Raw genomic sequence first — 16,995 nt, forward strand, 5'->3', positions numbered from 1 at the left:
TGGAGGCAAAGAAGGGAATGTATGAAAGTATGGTAGTACCAACACTCTTATATGGGTGTGAAACTTGGGTTGTGAATGCAGCAGTGAGGAGGCAGTTGGAGGCAGTGGAGATGTCCTGTCTAAGGGCAATGTGTGGTGTAAATATTATGCAGAAAATTCGGAGTGTGGAAATTAGGAGGTGTGGAGTTAATAAAAGTATTAGAGGGCTGAAAAGGGGTTGTTGAGGTGGTTTGGTCATTTAGAGAGAATGGATCAAAGTAGAATGGCATGGAGAGCATTTAAATCTGTAGGGAAAGGAAGGCGGGGTAGGGGTCGTCCTCGAAAAGGTTGGAAGGGGTAACAGAGGGAGGTTTTGTGGGAGAGGGGCTTGGAATTCCAGCAGGCGTGCACGAGCGTGTTCGATAGTAGTGAATGGAGACGAATGGTATTTGGGACCTGACGATCTGTTGGAGTGTGAGCAGGGTAATATTTAGTGAAGGGATTCAGGGAAACCGGTTATTTTTTATTTTTATATAGCCGGACTAGAGTTCTGGAAATGGGAAGCACAATGCCTGCACTCTAAAGGACGGGTTTCGGGATATTAGCAGTTTGGAGTGATCTGTTGTGTATCTTTATATGTATATGCTTCTAAACTGTTTTAGCAGAGGTGCTCAGAACACGTGATTATGTGAGAGTGAGGTGAAAGTGTTGAATGATGATAGTATTTTCTTTTGGGGGATTTTTTCTTTCTTTTTGGGTCATCCTGCCTCGGTGGGAGACGGCCGACTTGTTAAAAAAAATTCTTTATCCTTTTTAGGTAGTAGGTTGGTAGACAGCAACCGCCCAGGGAGGCACTACCGTCCTGCCAAGTGAATGTAAAACAAAAGTCTGTAATTGTTTTACATGATGGTAGGATTGCTGGTGTCCTTTTTTCCGTCTCAAACATGCAAGATTTCAGGTATGTCTTGCTACTTCTACTTACACTTATGTCACACTGCACATACATGTACAAGCATATATATACACACCCCTCTGGGTTTTCTGCTATTTTCTTTCTAGTTCTTGTTCTTGTTTATTTCTTCTTATCTCCATGGGGAAGTGGAACAGAATTCTTCCTCTGTAAGCCATGCGTGTTGTAAGAGGCGACTAAAATGCCGGGAGCAAGGGGCTAGTAACCCCTTCTCTTGTATAAATTACTAAATTTAAAAAGAAAAACCATTCGTTTTTCTTTTTGGGCCACCTTGCCTTGGTGGGATACGGCTGGCTTGTTGAAAAAAAGAAAAAATTCTTTATCCTAGGTAGTAGGTTGGTAGACAGCAACCACCCAGGTTGGTGCTACTATCCTGCTAAGTGAGTAAAACAGAAGCCTGTAATTGTTTTACATGATGGTAGGACTGCTGGTGTCTTTTCTGTCTCATAAACATGCAAGATTTCATTTAAGTCTTGCTACTGCTACTTACATTTAGGTCACACTACACATGCATGTACAAGAATATATATACACACAACCTTCTGGGTTTTCTTCTAGTTTTCTTACTAGTTCTTGTTCTTTATTTATGTCCACTTACCTCCCTGGGGAAGTGGAACAGAATTCTTCCTCCGTATGCCATGCGTGTCGTAAGAGGTGGCTAAAATCCCAGGAGCAAGGGGCTAGTAACCCCTTCTCCTGTATACATTATTAAATACAATAAGATCACAGTAAACAGGTGATTTTAGAATATGCAAAACAACCACTGTGAAAGAATAGAGAAATTCCAAGTGCATTGCTTTTATTGTTCCTTGATAATGCGAGTAGTCACGAAAGCGCTTGGAATTTCTCTATTCTTTCACAGTGGTAGTTTTGCATCTTACTAAATGTAAAAGGAGAAGCTTTCATTTTTCCTTTTGGGCCATCCCGCCTTGGTGGGATACAGCCAGTGCTTTGAAAAAAAAAAAAAAAAAAAAAAAAAAAAAAAAAAAAAAAAAAAGAATTTATCTAAAATTTTGACAAAGAAACAAGTAAAATACTCAGAAGAGTCTCCAGTTCTCTTCTCCCATCAACTAACCTCCCTCCTTCTCTTGCATTCCTTCCCCACTCCCATTCATACCCACCCTTCTCTCACAGTGTATCCGACAACACAATACAGGTGGTGGCTGCGACGGTGGTGGTGGCTGCTGCAGCAGTCCTGCCTCCCTTACTCCCATTTCCTTCCTCTTATCGTATCTGGCCTCCCCTCTGCATATGCTTTCCACACTGTTATGGTGAGGGTATTATGCCTGGGAATATATGGGAAGGCTGTGGCAAGGGTTGCTGTGGGCTGCACTGCAGAATGGGAGTGGTGTGAATATTCTAAGCTGTTGTACCTAGTACACTGATAAATACTGAATGATGTTGCAAAACTGCCACCTAGGAGACTAATGGAATTAATGCAAAAGTTCTTGACTGATCTCCAAATAAAAGTGAGCCCTCCACACATGCATGAAACAAAATACAAATGTATTTGGTAAAAAAAAAAAAAAATTATTATCTGCAGATCAACATTCTTAAGAAATGTCAAATTTATTCAAAAAGTGCCCAGTCTGTAAGTGTGAATCATCTGAAACAAAATTATGAACACTTAATTTTGAATTATTTACAGGAACTCTACAAATGGGAACACTCCCTTTCCTTCCTGAAAATTTGTAAGGACAACCATACCACAAATTATAAACTTTACAAATCAAATTAGTATCAGACAATATTTTGTTTTTTAAACATGTTGGCCATCTCCCACCAAGGCAGGGTGACCCAAAAAAGAAACGCTTTCACTGTCATTCACTATCACTGTCTTGCCAGAGGCATGCAGATACAACACTTTAGATGTCACTAAACAAATATCCCAATCCCCTCCTTTTGAGTGCAGACACTGTACTCCCCACCTCCAGGACCCAAACCTGGATAACCAGTAATTCATTTTCTTATTTTTAGTCAGCTATACAGAAGAAGGGGTTACTAACTCTTTGCTCCAAGCATTTTAGTCAGTGTTTACAACAAACATGGCTTATGGAGGAAAGGTTCTTATTCTACTTCCCATAGACAATATAATGTAATCTATTACTCACCTGCCATGCAAGGGCTATCTCTTTCCCAAACTCAAAACCTTTCTGCTGCATTTCGTCACTATGGCCAGCCAACACCAACGTTGCCTGACATGACTTTGCCATCAAACTTCCTGCACAAAGAAAAAAAAGATAAAGGTTCCCTAGTATAACATTTTATCATTAAAATTTTGAAGGTTTAATTTACTTAATTCATGGAAGTAGGTAATCTACCAGCAGATTACCATCCATTTCCCTATTTATTCTGCATTTGTAAAAAAAGTCCTTTATTAGTATATTTTGAATAAACTTAAAAGTCATGCAAATATTTCCTTAAAATTTAGTCTATTACAGACAGCAATAACTCAATTCATGTGAATGCAAAATCTCATACCAAGTCGGCTGACTTTACACTTATCACCCATACGGGACATCACTCGAACATCTTGCCAAGCACATACAACACGGCTCAAAGTCTCTTGCAAGTTAAAAGTTATATGTACTTAATAAAAGGACTGCAATTACTATCCTTTTCTATCCTCACCACCTGTCAGCACACTACCTCACTCCAGCTACCTGGGGCTGCAAGATTCCTTCTCATAAATGTAAACATTTTTATCTCTCAGGTAACCCACAAGTAATAACCAATAATTATCCATTCATCAGTTATTTGATGTGAAGGTTTCAGTTCCAAATGTTGCCCACCTTAAGCTACACTTACAACCAACTCGTGCTGCTGGCAAAGTTTTAACTTGCACAGAGTTACTTTAACCCTTTGAGGGTCGACAGGCCCTCTCCGAAACTCGTTCTCAGGGTCGGCCAAATTTCAAAAAAAAAAAAAAATTATTTTTTCTTATGAAAAAATAGAGTATTTTTTTCTAAACATTATAGGCTAAACAAAAAAATTTTAACGTCAATACTTACCGAGATATGGAGGTGTGAAATTTGCCAAAATTGAACAACATATGGTAACATCGCCGACTGCCGTCACCCGGTATTTTTCTATTTACTTTTTTATGTACTATTTTCAATTTTTTTTCAATTTTTCTTTTTCTGAGTAACTTTTATGGCCTCTGAGGCCAACATGATCAGTATTTTGTAAGTTATTTCTTTTTCAATACTACACAATAAGGGCGTAAACACTGTTGTCATTATTTTGTTTACAGAAAATATTTACACAAACAAACAATATGAAATGTTGTTTATTACTATTTTTCTATATTTTATATACACATATACAGTCACAGGACATGTTTCTAGAAGTTCTGCAGCCTGTGGAAGTCTTTGAAACATGGTGTCATGCACAGTGGAGTTTTGCACTCCTCACACATAAAACGAGTGTCTCTGCGTTGTCGTGGGCGTTTTTTTGTATGTGAACAGACGTAACACCTCTTCTGAGCCTTTTTCTTCAAAGCAGTAGCAGGCAGTTTTACCAGGAAGTGATCACCATGCTTCAGACGAGCAGGTAGTTGTTGATAATTTGGTGGGCGGTCAATTGCAGGTGCATTTCCTTGGTACTTGAATACTATTTGTCTGATGACAGACAAACAGAATTCGCCGTACTGTGGTTTGTTTCTGGTGCTCATCTTATACATATTATAAGCATTGAGCATGGAAATGTCCAGAAGATGGAAAAACAGTTTGATGTACCACTTATAACTCTTGCGAACACAATCAGCAAACCCAATCTGCATGTCACATTTGTCCACTGAACGCATGTTGAAGGTGTAATCAATCACAGCTGCAGGTTTTAGAATGGGTTCATTTCTCTCTCTATGCTGCCTGCCACTGTCTGCCATTTCATTAGGGTGAATTGATGACAACAGTGTGACATCTCGTTTGTCATGCCACCGAAATACCATGATGTCATTGGCAGCAAACGCCTGCACCTCACCTCTGCGAGTGCCAGCATCAAACCTGGGCATATGTTTTCGATTTGCACGCACTGTGCCACACACATCTGTCATGTTCACTCGCAAAAAATCACTGAGTGAGGGGCTTGTGTACCAGTTATCTGTATATAATATATGCCCCTTACCAAGGTATGGTTCTATCATTGTTCGAACCACATCACCTGAGATGCCCAATAACTTCCTGGTATTTTGCAATGTATAACTTCCAGTGTACACAATAATATCCAATACCAGACCACTGTAACAATCACAAAGCACAAACAACTTTATACCAAAGCGTTTCCTCTTGCTTGGTATGTACTGCTTGAAAGAGAGTCTTCCTTTGAACAGAATCAAAGACTCGTCAATTACAAGCTTCCTGAAGGGATAAAAATGAGTACTGAATTTCTGTTTCAGATACACAAACACATTCCTAATCTTATATAACCTGTCAGTTCTGTCAGGCCTAGTTTTATCTGAGAAGTGAAGCATACGTAACATTAGCACAAATCGATTCACTGGCATTATATCACTGAAACCTGGTGTTGCAATCAGGGGGTCTGTTGACCAGTATGATTTCACTTTGTGCTTATACACATGTGGCATAAGCATTATTGTGGCAAAGAAAAGATACATCTCAGCCACAGTTGCCTCCTTCCATTGGTGTAGACGTGATTTTGGTGAAAGTATTGTGTTTGCCATGGTGTACTCGTAGTATGTGTTGCTTTCCATGACAATACTTTTCATCAGTGGTTCGTCAAAGAATAACTCGAAACATTCCAGTTCAGTGGCATTGTTCCCAAGTGCACAAGATGGCCGTATTCCACTTTGGCTGCCATCAAACTGGTGGGGATTTGGAACAAAATTGACAGCTTCCTGCCAATCCCAGGTGCGGTCTGCTGGTGGGTACTGGACAATGACAGGTGGTTGTGGAGGTTGTGGTTGTGGAGGTTGTGGTTGTGGAGGCTGGTGTGGTGGGGGAGTGGGGGATGGTGGCCTTTGTTCTAGATCAGCTGAGGCAGCGGCGTGGGTGGCAGCATGGGTGGCAGCATGGCCCACTGCTGGTGCCTCACCGCCGGCACCACTACCACCACGCACATTTTCCATCCCAATTGCAACAGTATCTTCGTCATTTTCACTGTCTGTTCCTGTTGTACAGCCACGGGATGTACTCCGAGATACACTCCTTCCCCTTGGTATAACATATGGCACACTTCCAGAGCGCATATATCGTCGTATATACTGACGCTTCACTGGGGAATATTGCACTTCACTATCACTACTGGAACTAGTTTGAAGAGCTTGTAGTTCATATTCACTATCACTATCATCACCCATGCTCTCATCTGAGTCTGGGATTTGGGAAAATAGAAGTTTCCTCTTGGGTTCTGGAACAACTGAACGTGAACACGAGGGCCCAGCACCAGAGGTGGAAGGCTGAGGGTCGTCTGGGTTTTCTTCACTATTACCGATATTATGGTCATTAGTTTCGGTCAAAACCTCACTAAAACCACGAAACTCATCTTCACTGGCACTTCCATCACTATTAGAACTGTCACTGGGGAACAAAAGTGTCCCAATTCGCCGAGGAGTGAGGAGCTTCTTACCGCGAGGCATGGTGGACATTGTTTACTAAGAGGGCATTCCCACAATGCACCACTGGGTCCCAGATTTTTTTTCTACCGCGCACACTGACCACGCAGACCCATTCTCTCACACCTAGGCCTACCAGCCTTTTCATGCGAGATTTGAGGCCGCTAGAATTTATGCGTACTAGTACGTCAAAAACCCCTACGCGTAAGACGTACTAGTACGACGAAAACCCTCAAAGGGTTAAAAGAATTTAAATAATAAATGCAGTGCAATACTGAAAATTTGCTACATCAACACCTGTACTACTATCAAAGTGAATGGGAAATTCTAAACCATAAGCTTCATAAAAGCCTGGAGAATAGAGGTAATCAGATTTAAAGAGTAGAGCTAAAGCCTTTGATCAAGAGCCCTCCAACAACACCAAGACCTCCAGCATGGCAGAAATCACTAACTTTCGTTTTTCAAAATCTTTAGGGAACATGTAGAATGACTGATTTGACTAATTTGTCTATTACTATACCCAACAGCAAACCACCATTGAAGAGGTGTAGAATGAGGAAAGAAATTTCACAAAGTATGTGGATGTTGCTATTATGTGAAAAACTGTATGACTGACAAGGCAAGTCAGTAACCCAAAACAACTTATGCCAAGCTGCAACAGGAATTACTTTTTCAACCAATGAAAGTCTCACAGTGCTTTATGTGCTACCTAATAACTTTTCATTGTCATTTTACCCACTTTCATTTGTCATTTGAAGTAGCATAAAGAATAAATTAATTTTAAAAATAAATGATTCTAAGCACTTTGTATCATCTTTAATACTATGCATAAGAGGACCAACAATTTAAAGAAACGATAAAAAGTAAGGCAAGAATATTACACTAACATACTCAATATTACATATGATTGTATTAAAAGTCATCGGAGATTTACCAGTAATACAGAACTCAATTTTTAGTCATAGTATCTTTAAAAGTAGCCATTAACCCTTTGAGGGTCGGTCATATACAAGTACGTACGTCATTGCAGCCAGGGTCAGTCACGTACTTGCACACCTAAATTCTAGTGCCTTCAAATCTGGTGGAAGAAAGCTGGTAGGTCTACATATGACAGAATGGGTCTGTGTGGTCAGTGTGCGCAGTATAAAAAAAAAATTCTGAAGCACGCTGTGCATAATGAGAAAATGAAAACTCCGACCGTGTTTTTGGTTTAAAACAGCGACTTTCTAGTGTATTTTCGTATGGTATTTATAGTTGTATTCTAGTTTCCTTGATCTCAATTGATAGAATGGAAGATATACATTATTACAGAAACAGAGATGATTTTGATTGGTTTCATGATAAGTACCTTGAAATTGAGCTCATAGCGAAAATGATCGATTTTTGCCAATGTTCAAGAGTAAACAAATCACACCACGTGTCCAATACACGTCAACTGGTCAAATCAAATCAAATGCAGGGTTTAAAGATTTTAGGATATTGTGTGGTTTACATGTTATAAAATACTAAATTACAGAGGGGGCCACTATCACACCTAGCATGTCTAGGCATTTCGGGCAGACCTACATTAATTTATAACTAAATTATTACAGACTATGGAGTAAGTTAGTATTAAGGCTAAGCGACTACATTACGTATAGTTTGCGAGTTTAGTAATGTGAATGCTTTTGTTTTGGTACAATACATAGTTTCTATATTGGAGCATCACAGGCAAACTTATGGCTAGTTAGGATTCATTATTTTAAGATTAAGATTTCCATTTCTGTGTTTATAGTCAAATGGGTGAGTGTGCGAGTGTAAGTGTGAACCACCAGGTGGTTTTCATGTAGTTAGTTGACGGGATGTATCAGGGAGATAAGATGTTTTCTAACGGTAGTTTTGAAAGTGATGAATGTGTCTGCAGTTCGAGTTTTCATGTAGGGTGTTCCAGATTTTAGGCCCTTTGACATACATTGAATTTTTGTAAAGGTTTGGTCAGATACGGGGAATGTCGTAAAGATCAGTCTAATATTCTTTCACAAGTGCGCCGACATTATTTATACCGTTTTTACAATGATGCAGTAGTATACAAAACAGAAAACCTTATATTTTCTGAGAATAAAAACTCAAAATGGAAAGCAAAAGTAATATAAGAGGGGCCTAGGGATGTGATTAATGAACAAATAAAATGTTATTTTAGTGCCATGAATGTGTCTTGTTTATTCTGGACCCTATTTCGAAATTGGCATCTTTTGAAATTTGTGTGAAATTGCTCAAATTGCCAGTCTTTGACCACTTTATTGGGTAGTTGAAACCGGTAAATGGGCAGATTCTTGTACTCAGCTGACAGAACAAATGGAGTTCTACTGAAATAGCTATGATTTTAGTCAACTGCAACATTGGAATTGGCTGAAAATAGGGCTCAAAATGGGTGAAATCGCCAATGCATAAATATCTTCGAGACCACTAACTTCGCGAGAGCATAATTCCGTAAGTTTTCCATCAAATTTCATACTTTTGGTGTCATTATGATTGGAAAAAGATTCTCTATCATTTCATAAGAAAAATAATTTATTTTATCAAAAATTTTTCGACCCTAAGAAAGAGTTTGGGAGAGGGCCTCTCAACCCTCAAAGGGTTAACAGCATAAATAAACTGCACACTGGTCAAAAATCTCTAGTAATAATTAATAACAAAGAAAACTCACCAGCAGCCAAAAAGTTTTTCTCCTCCCAGTCAAGCACAGTTATGGAGGCATCGGGAATTGGGTTACCTTGGTTATCACGTATTCCAATAAATTCAGCCTCCATGAAATCACTGATAGCAGTACTGATGAGCTCTACTACCTGTAAACAAAATGAACATGCACACAAAACATTAATTACTCAGTCATAAATACAACATATGAGGCACCGAGAAGAAAAACAAACGCATTCACTAAATGTTACTTTTGTGAAAATCGCCTACAAACCTTTGCAACACGTTTACAACAATATTCAACTTCGATAAAACTGGTCTTATTTTGATGACCAGTTAACATTTTTGTATAGAGAATGCAATTTTCATTCACGCACATTTTGGTCACTAAGAGTTAATCTGTTTTCTTCTCAATGCCTCATATTACCAATATTATTTTATTTCTTAAAAGGCCAAATATCACACCATTTCCAATGAGCTATTAATTACCATTTCTAAAATCACCCAACCAAAGTTGGGTTGTGCCAACCTAAAATCTGAACTAAGGGTGAGGATAGGCAGGAAATAATTTTAAACCACATACTGTATTCACAAGTTTATAACTTATGCACTACAGCCCAGACAAAGACAGGCTGGATGGTTTAGGGAATGTAAAAAAAGAGAAAGATTGACAATTTTGTGTTTTTTAATTTTTTTACCAATTTCATTTATTTTGGTGTTTATCTGGCATACTTTTTTTTTTTTGGGGGGGGGGGAGGAGGGGGGCGGGGGTGGGGGCGAGTATACAAAGAGGATATGCATTTCATGATTTTACATTGTAGTAGGTTGGTAGACAGCAACCACCCAGGGAAGTACTACCGTCCTGCCAGATGACTGTGAAACAGAAACCTGTAACTGTTTTGCATGATGGTAGGATTGCTGGTTTCTTTTTCTGTCTCATAAACACGCTAGATAACAGGGATATCTTGCTACTCCTACTTACACTTTGGTCACACTTGACAGACACGCACATGCATATATATATACATACATCTAGGTTTTTTCTCATTTTTTCTAAATAGCTCTTGTTCTTCTGTATTTCTTCTATTGTCCATGAGGAAGTGGAAAAGAATCTTTCCTCCGTAAGCCATGCGTGTCGTATGAAGCGACTAAAATGCCGGGAGCAATGGGCTAGTAACCCCTTCTCCTGTAGACACTTACTAAAAAAGAGAAGAAGAAAAACTTTATAAAACTGGGATGCTTAAATGTGCGTGGATGTAGTGCGGATGACAAGAAACAGATGATTGCTGATGTTATGAATGAAAAGAAGTTGGATGTCCTGGCCCTAAGCGAAACAAAGCTGAAGGGGGTAGGAGAGTTTCAGTGGGGGGAAATAAATGGGATTAAATCTGGAGTATCTGAGAGAGTTAGAGCAAAGGAAGGGGTAGCAGTAATGTTAAATGATCAGTTATGGAAGGAGAAAAGAGAATATGAATGTGTAAATTCAAGAATTATGTGGATTAAAGTAAAGGTTGGATGCGAGAAGTGGGTCATAATAAGCGTGTATGCACCTGGAGAAGAGAGGAATGCAGAGGAGAGAGAGAGAGATTTTGGGAGATGTTAAGTGAATGTATAGGAGCCTTTGAACCAAGTGAGAGAGTAATTGTGGTAGGGGACCTGAATGCTAAAGTGGGAGAAACTTTTAGAGAGGGTGTGGTAGGTAAGTTTGGGGTGCCAGGTGTAAATGATAATGGGAGCCCTTTGATTGAACTTTGTATAGAAAGGGGTTTAGTTATAGGTAATACATATTTTAAGAAAAAGAGGATAAATAAGTATACAAGGTATGATGTAGGGCGAAATGACAGTAGTTTGTTGGATTATGTATTGGTAGATAAAAGACTGTTGAGTAGACTTCAGGATGTACATGTTTATAGAGGGGCCACAGATATATCAGATCACTTTCTAGTTGTAGCTACACTGAGAGTAAAAGGTAGATGGGATACAAGGAGAATAGAAGCATCAGGGAAGAGAGAGGTGAAGGTTTATAAACTAAAAGAGGAGGCAGTTAGGGTAAGATATAAACAGCTATTGGAGGATAGATGGGCTAATGAGAGCATAGGCAATGGGGTCGAAGAGGTATGGGGAAGGTTTAAAAATGTAGTGTTAGAGTGTTCAGCAGAAGTTTGTGGTTACAGGAAAGTGGGTGCGGGAGGGAAGAGGAGCGATTGGTGGAATGATGATGTAAAGAGAGTAGTAAGGGAGAAAAAGTTAGCATATGAGAAGTTTTTGCAAAGTAGAAGTGATGCAAGGAGGGAAGAGTATATGGAGAAAAAGAGAGAGGTTAAGAGAGTGGTGAAGCAATGTAAAAAGAGAGCAAATGAGAGAGTGGGTGAGATGTTATCAACAAATTTTGTTGAAAATAAGAAAAAGTTTTGGAGTGAGATTAACAAGTTAAGAAAGCCTAGAGAACAAATGGATTTGTCAGTTAAAAATAGGAGAGGAGAGTTATTAAATGGAGAGTTAGAGGTATTGGGAAGATGGAGGGAATATTTTGAGGAATTGTTAAATGTTGATGAAGATAGGGAAGCTGTGATTTCGTGTATAGGACAAGGAGGAATAACATCTTGTAGGAGTGAGGAAGAGCCAGTTGTGAGTGTGGGGGAAGTTCGTGAGGCAGTAGGTAAAATGAAAGGGGGTAAGGCAGCCGGGACTGATGGGATAAAGATAGAAATGTTAAAAGCAGGTGGGGATATAGTTTTGGAGTGGTTGGTGCAATTATTTAATAAATGTATGGAAGAGGGTAAGGTACCTAGGGATTGGCAGAGAGCATGCATAGTTCCTTTGTATAAAGGCAAAGGGGATAAAAGAGAGTGCAAAAATTATAGGGGGATAAGTCTGCTGAGTATACCTGGTAAAGTGTATGGTAGAATTATTATTGAAAGAATTAAGAGTAAGACGGAGAATAGGATAGCAGATGAACAAGGAGGCTTTAGGAAAGGTAGGGGGTGTGTGGACCAGGTGTTTACAGTGAAACATATAAGTGAACAGTATTTAGATAAGGCTAAAGAGGGCTTTGTGGCATTTATGGATTTGGAAAAGGCGTATGACAGGGTGGATAGGGGGGCAATGTGGCAGATGTTGCAAGTGTATGGTGTAGGAGGTAGGTTACTGAAAGCAGTGAAGAGTTTTTACGAGGATAGTGAGGCTCAAGTTAGAGTATGTAGGAAAGAGGGAAATTATTTCCCAGTAAAAGTAGGCCTTAGACAAGGATGTGTGATGTCACCGTGGTTGTTTAATATATTTATAGATGGGGTTGTAAGAGAAGTAAATGCGAGGGTCTTGACAAGAGGCGTGGAGTTAAAAGATAAAGAATCACACACAAAGTGGGAGTTGTCACAGCTGCTCTTTGCTGATGACACTCTGCTCTTGGGAGATTCTGAAGAGAAGTGGCAGAGATTGGTGGATGAATTTGGTAGGGTGTGCAAAAGAAGAAAATTAAAGGTGAATACAGGAAAGAGTAAGGTTATGAGGATAACAAAAAGATTAGGTGATGAAAGATTGAATATCAGATTGGAGGGAGAGAGTATGGAGGAGGTGAATGTATTCAGATATTTGGGAGTGGACGTGTCAGCGGATGGGTCTATGAAAGATGAGGTGAATCATAGAATTGATGAGGGAAAAAGAGTGAGTGGTGCACTTAGGAGTCTGTGGAGACAAAGAACTTTGTCCTTGGAGGCAAAGAGGGGAATGTATGAGAGTATAGTTTTACCAACGCTCTTATATGGGTGTGAAGCATGGGTGATGAATGTTGCAGCGAGGAGAAGGCTGGAGGCAGTGGAGATGTCATGTCTGAGGGCAATGTGTGGTGTGAATATAATGCAGAGAATTCGTAGTTTGGAAGTTAGGAGGAGGTGCGGGATTACCAAAACTGTTGTCCAGAGGGCTGAGGAGGGGTTGTTGAGGTGGTTCGGACATGTGGAGAGAATGGAGCGAAACAGAATAACTTCAAGAGTGTATCAGTCTGTAGTGGAAGGAAGGCGGGGTAGGGGTCGGCCTAGGAAAGGTTGGAGGGAGGGGGTAAAGGAGGTTTTGTGTGCGAGGGGCTTGGACTTCCAGCAGGCATGCGTGAGCGTGTTTGATAGGAGTGAATGGAGACAAATGGTTTTTAATACATGACGTGCTGTTGGAGTGTGAGCAAAGTAACATTTATGAAGGGGTTCAGGGAAACCGGCAGGCCGGACTCGAGTCCTGGAGATGGGAAGTACAGTGCCTGCACTCTGAAGGAGGGGTGTTAATGTTGCAGTTTAAAAACTGTAGTGTAAAGCACCCTTCTGGCAAGACAGTGATGGAGTAAATGATGGTGAAAGTTTTTCTTTTTCGGGCCACCCTGCCTTGGTGGGAATCGGCCAGTGTGATAAAAAATAAAATAAACATTGTACAGAACTTGTGAATAAATTTTTATTTTTTTTTTTCTCTGTGGTCTTCAAGCAAAACTTTTTTAACAGCCAGGTGTTAGCTAATTTTTGATAAACAGTCAAGAAATGTGTAATTTTCAATATCTCAAAAATCTCTTTTACTTTATAATGGATTTGCTTTATGCACCATCCATAAATCACAAAGTTTGGGAGATTGTGTTGTAAACCTATACTTCAACAGCCAATCAAATAGTTAATCCTATAGCTTAATAATTATAATGAACTTTGTAACACATCTAAAGTAGCTTATAAAACCTATATAATACAGAAATGATTGAAAATTATATTAAAGCAGTGCTAAGCCCATGTGGGTCATTTAGCAAGTATAAATACCACTCTCGGACATCGTTAACCCTTCATGACCCTAGTGAGGGAAGCAGAGGGGGGGGGGGGGGTTTGCCCATTCTTTCATGTTAATCTCCAACAGTCACAACCACCCTATCTCACTCTCCAGTTTCACTAATTAATCACCACAACACTAAAGATTAAAAGTAATATAGGTGACTGACAGACAGCAACCACCGAAGTAATACCATACTGCTATCTTGTCACAGAGGTGTAAAAGAAGCTTATCGAAAGTTTTGCACCGACAGGATTGCCATCTGAACATGCAAGATGGTATTAAATATTCAACTTCTACTCACATTTACTCTACACTTCTCTTTACTTCCAGTGCATTTCTAAAGTTCCTAAGCCTGTAATGCAATATTCCCTTCTAACATAGAACCATATCATTAAATAGCATACAATATTAGTGTAGTAGGTTGGTAGACAGCAACCACCCAGGGAGGTACTACCGTCCTGCCAAGCGAGTGTAAAACGAAAGCCTGTAATTGTTTTACATGATGGTAGGATTGCTGGTGTCTTTTGTCTGTCTCATAAATATGCAAGATTACAGGCATGTCTTGCTACTTCTACTCAAACTTAGGTCACACTACACATACATGTAAAGTTTATTTATACACACTCATCCGAGTTTTCTTTGACTTTATCTTAACAGTTCTTGGTCTTATTACTTTTCCTTTTATATCCATGGGGAAGTGGAATAAGAATCTTTCCTCCGTAAGCCATGCGTGTTGTAAGTCAACTAAAATGCCGGGAACAATGGGCTAGTAACCCCTTTTCCTGTAAAGATTACTAAAAAGAATAAGAAGAAGAAAATTGTCAAAGTGGGAAGTCTGAATGTGCGTGAATGTTGTGCAAATGATAAGAAAGAGATGATTGTGGATGTTATGAATGAGAAGAAACTGGATGTCCTGGCTTTAAGTGAAACAAAGCTGAAGGGGGTGGGAGAGTTTCAATGGAGAGGAATAAATGGGATTTAGGTCAGGGGTTTCAAATAGAGTTAGAGCTAAAGAAGGAGTAGCAATAATGTTGAAGGATAAGCTATGGCAGGAAAAGGGACTACAAATGTATAAATTCAAGGATTATGTGGAGTAAAATAAAGATTGGATGTGAAAAGTGGGTTATAGTAAGCATGTATGCACCTGGAGAAGAGAGAAGTGTAGAGGAGAGAGAGATTCTGGGAAATGTTGAGTGAATGCGTGGGGAGTTTTGAATCAAGTGTGAGAGTAATGGTGGTTGGGGATTTCAATGCTAAAGTGGGTAAAAATGTTATGGAGGGAGTAGTAGGTAAATTTGGGGTGCCAGGGGTAAATGTAAATGGGGAGCCTTTAATTGAGCTATGTGTAGAAAGAAATTTGGTAATAAGTAATACATATTTTATGAAAAAGAGGATAAATAAATATACAAGGTATGATGTAGCATGTAATCAAAGTAGTTTGTTAGATTATGTATTGGTGGATAAAAGGTTGATGGGTAGGCTCCAGGATGTACATGTTTATAGAGGGGCAACTGATATATAGGATCATTATTTAGTTGTAGCTACAGTTAGAGTAAGAGGTAGATGGGAAAAGAGGAAGGTGGCAACAACAAGTAAGAGGGAGGTGAAAGTGTATAAACTAAGGGAGGAGGAAGTTCGGGCGAGATATAAGCGACTGTTGGCAGAAAGGTGGGCTAGTGCAAAGATGAGTACTGGGGGGGGGGGGGGGTTTGAAGAGGGTTGGAATAGTTTTAAAAATGCAGTATTAGAATGTGGGGCAGAAGTTTGTGGTCATAGGAGGGTGGGGGCAGGAGGAAAGAGGAGTGATTGGTGGAACAAAGAAGTAAAGGGTGTGATAAAAGAGAAAAAGGTAGCTTACAAGAGGTTTTTACAAAGTAGAAGTGTTATAAGAAGAGCAGAGTATGTGGAGAGTAAAAGAAAGGTGAAGAGAGTGGTGAGAGAGTGCAAAAGGAGAGCAGATGAAAGAGTGGGAGAGGCACCGTCAAGAAATTTTAATGAAAATAAGAAAAATTTTTGGAGTGAGTTAAACAAGTTAAGAAAGCCTAGGGAAAGTATGGATTTGTCAGTTAAAAACAGAGTAGGGGAGTTAGTAGATGGGGAGAGGGAGGTATTAGGTAGATGGCGAGAATATTTTGAGGAACTTTTAAATGTTGAGGAAGAAAGGGAGGCGGTAATTTCATGCACTGGCCAGGGAGGTATACCATCTTTTAGGAGTGAAGAAGAGCAGAATGTAAGTGTGGTGGAGGTACGTGAGGCATTACGTAGAATGAAAGGGGGTAAAGCAGCTGGAACTGATGGGATCATGACAGAAATGTTAAAAGCAGGGGAAGATATAGTGTTGGAGTGGTTGGTACTTTTGTTTAATAAATGTATGAAAGAGGGGAAGGTACCTAGGGATTGGCGGAGAGCATGTACAGTCCCTTTATATAAAGGGAAAGGGGACAAAAGAGATTGTAAAAATTATAGAGGAATAAGTTTACCGAGTATACCAGGAAAAGTATACGGTAGGGTTATAATTGAAAGAATTAGAGGTAAGACAATGTAGAATTGCGGATGAGCAAGGAGGCTCCAGAGTGGGTAGGGGATGTGTAGATCAAGTGTTTACATTGAAGCATATATGTGAACAGTATTTAGATAAAGGTAGGGAAGTTTTTATTGCATTTATGGATTTAGAGAAGGCATATGATAGAGTGGATAGAGGAGCAATGTGGCAGATGTTGCAAGTATATGGAATAGGTGCTAAGTTACTAAATGCTGTAAAGAGCTTTTATGAGGATAGTGAGGCTCAGGTTAGGGATGTGTAATGTCACCATGGTTGTTTAATATATTTATAGATGGGGTTGTAAAAGAAGTAAATGCTAGGGTGTTCAGGAGGGGTGGGATTAAATTATGAGGAATCAAATTCAAAATGGGAATTGACACACTTTTTGCTGATGATACTGTGCTTATGGGAGATTCTAAAGAAAAATTGCAAAGGTTAGTGGATGAGTTTGAGAATGTG

At 39.5% G+C, this 16,995-nt stretch overlaps 1 protein-coding gene across 1 annotated transcript in view; it reads right to left on the minus strand.

Moving 5' to 3' along the window:
• The window catches only part of LOC128684315 (all trans-polyprenyl-diphosphate synthase PDSS2-like), a 37,843-nt gene that overhangs the window by 11,616 nt on the left and 9,232 nt on the right, over positions 1-16,995 (minus strand). The window contains exons 5-6 of the mRNA XM_070097161.1: positions 9,208-9,346; positions 3,061-3,170 (exon numbers count right to left, since the gene is read on the minus strand). Coding sequence (XP_069953262.1) covers positions 3,061-3,170; positions 9,208-9,346 — 249 coding nt within the window. The remainder of the gene's footprint in view (positions 1-3,060; positions 3,171-9,207; positions 9,347-16,995) is intronic.

Source organism: Cherax quadricarinatus, chromosome 4 (assembly GCF_038502225.1).
Source record: "Cherax quadricarinatus isolate ZL_2023a chromosome 4, ASM3850222v1, whole genome shotgun sequence".
Classification (NCBI taxonomy): Eukaryota; Metazoa; Arthropoda; class Malacostraca; order Decapoda; family Parastacidae; genus Cherax; species Cherax quadricarinatus.